Source organism: Dipteris shenzhenensis, chromosome 10, assembly GCF_047967505.1.
Source record: "Dipteris shenzhenensis isolate YYH24624 ecotype China chromosome 10, Dip_SZ_1.0, whole genome shotgun sequence".
NCBI lineage: Eukaryota > Viridiplantae > Streptophyta > Polypodiopsida > Gleicheniales > Dipteridaceae > Dipteris > Dipteris shenzhenensis.
This window is the reverse complement of record NC_141605.1, coordinates 6,106,946-6,114,399: the sequence shown is the minus strand read 5'-3', so window position 1 is coordinate 6,114,399 and position 7,454 is coordinate 6,106,946. Positions and strand designations below refer to the sequence as shown.

At 44.1% G+C, this 7,454-nt stretch overlaps 1 protein-coding gene across 2 annotated transcripts in view; it reads left to right on the top strand.

The window, feature by feature from the left end:
- The first annotated feature begins 1,737 nt into the window (after window positions 1–1,737).
- LOC147897322 (ferrochelatase-2, chloroplastic-like) overlaps window positions 1,738–7,454 on the top strand; it is a 30,813-nt gene continuing 25,096 nt past the window's right edge. Inside the window, exons 1-4 of one of the 2 annotated variants that reach the window (XM_087380374.1) lie at window positions 1,738–1,997; window positions 2,232–2,346; window positions 2,621–2,882; window positions 3,069–3,212. In XM_087380374.1, the coding sequence (XP_087236500.1) occupies window positions 1,973–1,997; window positions 2,232–2,346; window positions 2,621–2,882; window positions 3,069–3,212 (546 nt within the window). In that variant the 5' untranslated portion in view covers window positions 1,738–1,972. Of the gene's footprint in view, window positions 1,998–2,027; window positions 2,116–2,231; window positions 2,347–2,620; window positions 2,883–3,068; window positions 3,213–7,454 lie in introns of those variants that run through there. The other variant, XM_087380375.1, reaches the window with a different exon arrangement.

The following is a 7,454-nucleotide window of genomic DNA, read 5'->3' as shown; positions in this document are numbered from 1 at the left end:
TGATTTAGCCTCAAGGGATGTGAAATTGAGATTTGGTTTAGCCTCAAGTATGCACTTTTTGTTTTTTGATTGAAAATCGGTTTAAGTCTTCTTTCAGCTTGGGACGTCAATTAAGCGTACCTCTAGATAACTAATCCCTATTTATTAGGAAAGGGGTCAAGTGTCCTTAACTTGTGGTATTGCACTCAAGGTGCCAAGTACTAGCATATCAATGTTGGATGTGAGGGGGGGAATTGAGACAAAAAAAAACAAATAAATGGATATCAAAATGTAGATTACACCTTTGTAAGCAGGCAACATCAAGTCTAAGCACAAACTTTGCACTAACATTGCACCTTGATGGATGTTCCCTAAACACCACCCTCTTCACCCAACCTCTTCACCTACCCAGTTCACCTAGACCTCTTCACCAACCTTTTACAAATTGATTACTTCATGTCGATTATCGATGATCAACTCCCCCTTAATGATCTAATAAAAAAAACTTTGGCTTATCAGAGTCTGCATGAATGACATTAATATCATTTTTATCACTTGAATTCTTGGGTGTAGGGATGGTGATTGGCATCGATGCAATAGGTTAGGTGATTGATGATCGTGGTAACTTTGTTAGTTATCTTTGATCTACCCTTGGGTGATGATCTTATTCTATAGACCTTCATTACATGCAACAAACTTGAATTATGGGACATGTAATTTAGTCACAAGTAGTAAGTTATCTCAATTTAAGTAAATATTTAGCAACCTATCCACAACTCAGAGAATTTATAATGGATGTTGATGGCCATTTCAATTTGAATAAGTTGGCCCTTGCTCTAGTGTTTACCTTCTTGAAAGCACATTATGGCCTTCATAGTTTTCTTTGCATCACGACAAGGGAAAGTGCTAGTGGATACCCATGATGGTATCGTGTTGCTCCTCGATGGGAAAAACTTGCAATGTAGGTTAGATCCTAAAGGAAAGCTCCCTTAGGAAATTGATTTGTTTTGGGAAAGGATATCCTCTCGCCATCATCGATTGCCTATCATTATGGGTGAGGTATGGAGGGAGGTGATAGAGATTGTGTGGGGGTTGTAATAGACTATGGGCACCCATGCTTGCCCATGGTGAATTGAATGCATCTAGGCCGTGGGGAGGCAATCTTGCTATATCAAATAATTTAGTCAGAAACTATAGTCATCTCAAATCTAAGTTAAATTACTTGTCCACAACTCGTAGAACTTATAATGGATGTTGGTTGGCTGTTTTGATTTTGAATAAGTTGGCTCTTGCTCTATGAGGTAGTGGTGTTTGCCCATGTTATTTATTGTAGCAATGGCTCCTTGATGTGCAAAACTTGACGAAGTAGAATATAGGTTAGATCCTCAAGGAAAGCTCCCCTAGGAAAAGGATCCTTGCTATCAATGATCTTGCCAAATCGCCCTTCTCTAAAACTGAAGGCGCATCGTTATGGGTGAGGCATGGAGGGAATTGACAGAGAGGCTGTGTGAGGGTGTTGCATGACCGAGGGTGGTGTGTTAGGAGGCAACTATGAGCGGCCATGGTGCAAATCGTGCAAATCAACGGTTGCGTGGCCATGCCGAGAGAGGGGTGGACTCTGAGAAGGAAGCACTTTTGTAGACCAATCCACATATGTGAGGAGGTGCCAAGTGTCGAGCAAGCTATGGTGGACAAAGGGGAAGGGAAATGGGGTGTCGGGGCAAACAAAGAAAGAAAGAGGCATTGTTTGAAAACTGACCAACCAAATTCTAGGGCTCTATTAATCTCTCTTGTTGGAGTACTCTCTTGCTCTCTCTCTCTGTCTCTTCCTCGGAGCTCATGCTTCCTTCTTCTTCCATACCCATTCCCCTGCCCTCGCCATGCTCCTCCTCCCTCCCTTGCATCTCACCTCTCCTTGCTCCCTCATTCCTTCTTCGCATTCTTTCTGCCTTGTAGCTCCCCCCTTCCGGCTCTCTCCTTGCTCCGCCCCGCCATGCTCGCCCATTCCCCTTCTCCACGTGAGTCGCCAACGCATTTTCATCAGGGAGCCGTTGCACCTCTTTATTTGCGGACGGCTAATGTCTCCTCTATTAGGAACATCAAATGTTGTATTCCATTCGTCCAAGAATTGATGATGTAGCCCTCTCCAAAACTCGTGTCCCTTTTCAGTGTTTCGGCCCAAGTTGTCAATGCCGACCGCTCGGACGATTAGTTTGTCTATATTTGATTCTCCAATCGCTCGTTTCTTGCAGAGAGTAATTTGTGCTTGAACACGCACAACATGCAAATAGATACGGGTCGGGTTTGTTATTTTGCAACTTTAGCCCGTGGAGCAAATCTCCTTCAAAAAACTCACTCTTCGTGTCGGTACGCTGCTTCTGTTAAAAGTGTGCATCGCTGTAATATGTCAATTGACACACCTGTTGTTGTACGTCTTTCTTTTATTGACACATACGCATATTTTTTACTGTGCTCCCCGACCCCATCTTGCCCCTTGCATGAAGCAAATCGTTTTATATTCCGTTCTTTGGGTTTGTCTCCAATATCTTTACCACGTCTTGCTCTTTGTACTGAGTGTTTGAATATAGATATTTGTATGCCTGTTTCGTTGCATAATGGCTGTAAATTCTTGTGCTTTCAGGTTCAAAATTGTGGACAAAGTTCCACCTGAGGCCACTGGCTGGTCGAATGAGAATTCAAAGAGCTGTCGGAGGAAATGCGTCAATATAAATAGGCTCCAAGTGTTCGCTATTAAAGCAATTTCTCCAGACAAGGAACTTGAGGAGATAGTACAACTGTCTAAATACCAGGAGGAGAAGGTTGGAGTTCTCCTACTTAACTTGGGGGGCCCAGAGACTCTAGAGGATGTGCAACCGTTCCTTTACAACCTCTTTGCAGATCCAGTAAGGAGTCTAACTTGTAGATGCATTGGTTGAAGTATAGGTTTTGCACAAATGTATATATATATATCTGTATGTATTAAAGCGGCATTCTATAGTTTGGGGCAAATTTAAGGCTGGAAAGATAAAGGGGTCGCAAAGAAAGTCATAAGAGGTATGAAGAAGAGCTTTATGGATATGCTTATGCAGGACATAATTCGGTTACCAAGGCTGCTGAGATTTCTCCAGAAACCTTTGGCTCAATTCATATCCATGATGAGAGCTCCAAGAAGTAAAGAAGGCTATGCTGCCATCGGTGGAGGCTCACCCTTGCGCAGGATAACCGAAGAACAGGTGAGATTGTAACCTAATAAGGCATGTAACTTGCCGTCACATTGTCGAAGTTGAAATGAACATTGGTATAGACTATCCCACTCCTAGAACGATCAGGCAATTGACCACTTTTTTACCCCAATGGAGCTATCGGTTTCATGCTGTGTATGTGTGCCCCCCCTTCCCCTCTCCCCTCTTACATGAAACAAAGCCTGTTTTAAATGTTTAAAAGGTCTGTTGGGCATCTGCCTGCATAATTATGTCTAAAATCGCTTACAAACTCCCTTCTTTCCTTTGATCCTTTGCTTGTTCTATAAAAATCATAATTTGTGAGGTTGGAAATATTCTAGTCTTATGAATGTGTATCTGTTGGGCGTCTGCCTGCATGTGTCCGTGTACGTGTTTTGCTTGTGTGGGTGTGTTGCTTGTTGGTTTGTATATTGTATTGCTCAACTTAACATTTTTCGATTCTACTGATTGAAGATCTTTATTATCAATGAGAGCAGAATGGATAATGCTAGAATTGGCTGCTGCTGCAAGCTGTTTGGTAATTTTAATGTGTCTTGAGGAATAAGGCAACGTTAACATGACTTTCTTACTGGCTGGTGTCCTTTTTAAACGAGACCTGCATTTTTGCGAATTGAGGTTTATGTCATGGCTGTATGTAGGTGAAGGTTTATGGTATGGATGCCATTATCATCTCGAAGGCTTGTTGATAATTTTAATGTGTCTCAGGGAATAAGCTAAACGTTCAAATGATTTCTTTATGGTTTGGTAGGCTCCATCATCCTATAATGAATAGTAAAGAACTAGAATTTACTGGTAGTGTAGTTGATAGACTTAACGAGCGGCGGATATGAAATTTGAGAGGGTGCTTCCTAATGATGATTTATATTTGTATGGCGAAGACCCAAAGGAGAGCAGTCTAGATTACATGGAGGAAAGATTCCCAAGTCTAATTTGTGCGTTAACACACTAATGGGGCTGTTGCATCTCTTGCTTTGTGCCTTGGCTATGACGTCTCCCTGGGGCTTGCTGGTCTTTGCTATCTGGGCTGGAAAACTCATTGATCACATGTTGTGCGGGGTCGGGCTGAGTACCCTGATCTTGTCGATGTGCCTTGAGCAGTTGGTCTCTGTGTTATACAGCCTCATGAATGGAAGTTGCCAAACATCTTCGATCCGGGTGTGACAGGAGGCTGGAGAGGGGTCAGAATTCATTGGTGTAATGAGTGGGCATCTGAAAGCAAATGTGCTCCTCTTACTCAATCTCTTGTAGATCACAAAGTGCAAATGTGACCCTCTCTAGGTATGCCCTCAGAGCGTCCAGTCTTAATGGGTAGTTGGTGTCTCTAACAGCTGTAAGCAATGATCTTTTAAGAAGCTGAGCATCACAAAAAGCTCGCTAGAAGCTAACTAGGTCTTGAATGTGTGTAGTTGTATGAGATCCTCTCGGATAACTTGGTTAGCCTTGTGGTAGGTGGGCAAAACTGAGGGGGCCTTGTCACACCCTTGAAGTTCTTCTCTTGCGTTAGTACAGTCACGGGCGATGGCACTCCAAAATTCCTGAGACCCACAATTCCCTAGATAGTTCCTGGCCACATGTCTTCATTTTAGGCCCTTACTTAGATGCATCCTTTTTCACCCCTCTCTTGGAGTTCCTTTAAAAAAACAATTGCCCCTTGGCAATTTGCACATTTAGATGCACCTAGGCCCTAGCCCTATTAGAACTACCTAGTCAATGCCATTACGCCCTCACCTAGGACCTTGGCAGTTACTTCTCTTGACCATTTAATTACGCACATTAACTATTACAAAAGTTGGTCATCTAAGAGAAAATGCCCACCGATCTATCCGAGGTCATGCTATCTCGGCTAGAGCATAACATTCCTTCCCTCTTCAAGCATCAGCGTCCTCGATGATGAAATCTGGGAATGCCCTCCGTAACTGGTATACGGATTCCCAGGTAGCTTCCGATAGAGGCTGACCATGCCATGCAACCAACACCGTGGGTATCTTCCGATTTCGTATCTGCATTGTTCCTCGGTCCAGGATCCTTGTTGGTTTGCGTCTTGCAATATCCTCTATCTCCTGAAACAAAACCACACCTTCGATTAGTGAGTCACCTGTATGCAAAAATTTCTTTAAGCGCGAAACATGAAAAACCGGGTGCACCTTACACCCCTGTGGCAATTCTAATTTATAGGCTACACTGCCTATTCTCTTTAGAATTAACCATGGCCCACAGTATCGAGGTGATAACTTAGCACACTCTCCTGAAGTCAACGACTTCGAGTGCGAAGGAATTCTGAGAAAAACTTTTTCTCCTTCTTCAAATACTCTTATAGACCGATTTTCATCCGCATACACCTTGGCTCTATCCATAGCCTGGCGGATATTAGCTCTCGCAAGTGCTAGCATCTCCCGCATCTGAACTACAAAGTTCACGGCACTAGGCACTTTCTGAGGTACTCCAACTATAGTTGGATTGGCTGGTCTATAACCATAGTTCAGCTCAAACGGACTGAACCCAGTAGATGAATGTTTCCTATCATTGTAGGCAAACTCAACCACTTGTCCCATGTATGTTGCCTCAATGACACATATGCCCTCAGCATATCCTCTAAAGTCTGGTTGACTCTCTCCGTCTGACTATCCGTCTCAGGATGATCCCCACTACTCATTCCCAACTCAGTCCTTAGTGTCTCAAATACCGCTGTCCAAAAGTGACCGGTAAACTTGACATCTCTGTCTGACACTATGGATCTAGGCAATCCATGCAGACGAAATATATGTCTAATAAACAAATCCGCTACTTGCGGGGCACTAATAGACTCTCTAGTCGGAATGAAGTGAGCCATCTTGGTTAGACGATCAACCACCACAAGGATAGAATTATACCCTCCTTGTGTTGCAGGTAGTCCTACAATATAATCCATGGAAATGCTCTCCCGTCCCGCACACGGGCTATCATGGCATTGTCGAATGACTCTCTGCCTGAGATCATTTTGACCAGGTACTACAACCTTGCCATTCCTAACTAGCATACCATCCCTTATGGTATATCTTGCATAAGTTTGGCCTTCTCTGGATGCCAGGTCATCCTTTTCATTTTCCCCGGGTTTTAACACATGAGCCTTAGGCCATAAGCTCTGGACAAACTCGTCCACCTTCTGAGTTTCTCTGATCTCGGTCATTAGAGCACTCTCTAATACCGTGAAACTCAGGTTGTGCATAATGCGAGACAACGCATCAGCAACCTTATTGTCTTTTCCTCTTCGGTACCGAATCGTTAGATTAAACTCCTGCATGAGCTCTGCCCACCTAGCTTGGCGGCCCCTCAAGTCAGGTTGTTTACAAAAATGTTTCAGAGTATCATGATCTACATCCACATAAAACTCTGAACCATATAGATAATGCCTATGGGGAGGATATGGGGGAGGTAGACAGAGAGGCCACGTTGGCAGAAAGGCTGCACAATTAACACAGAGCAGGCTGACATGTGGGCAGAAAAATGCAATCAGGGGGTTCATGGAAGGCTGCCTTGGGCCAGGCAATGTGTTGGACAACCTTTGCATCACTATGGGTGTGCAGCAGCAGTCTGGAAAAGCACTTGGAGCAGGGCGGCAACAGAGCAAGCAGGCTGGCAGAAAAAGGCACCTATAGCAGATCTTGCTGGACTGCAGACAGCAGTCAGAGCATGCAGCAAGTCGGCCGTCAGCAGTAGCACCGGCTGGTTCGGCAGTCTGTCGGTCAGGTCGGGTATATACGCAGGATAGTAGCTAGGGCAGGACCCAGCAAAAGGAGGCTGGGCCAGAGACTTTTATAGGCATACCAAAAGAACTTTTCAGTATGAACCTACGTTGGGGGAAGGTCTGACCCTCCCCCCTCTATCCCAGTTCTTTGTTGTTCCCCAGTTGAAATTTTTGTCGAACTTTCAAGCAATTCTCACTTTTCCTTTGGAAGAAGAGCAGTTCCCAAAGTAGCAGCGAGTGAAATGGGAGTAGCCTGAACCGTGAAAATGGGGTTGTGGGAGAGCGTCAGCAGTCGGAGCAGGTCGGTGACAGAACTTCCAAGAGAGGGCACCACTTTTAACACCGTATATTGGCTTCATTATTTAGTCTAACAGTCTACTTGCAACCTTGCTTGTTCAGCAAACCCCCCCTCTAATTTAGCCTGAATGTAGCTTCCCTCATTACTTGGTGAATTTCCAGCCTTGTTAAACCAGAGATTTTCTCTAGGCATCGTGTTGAAAGATTTCTTG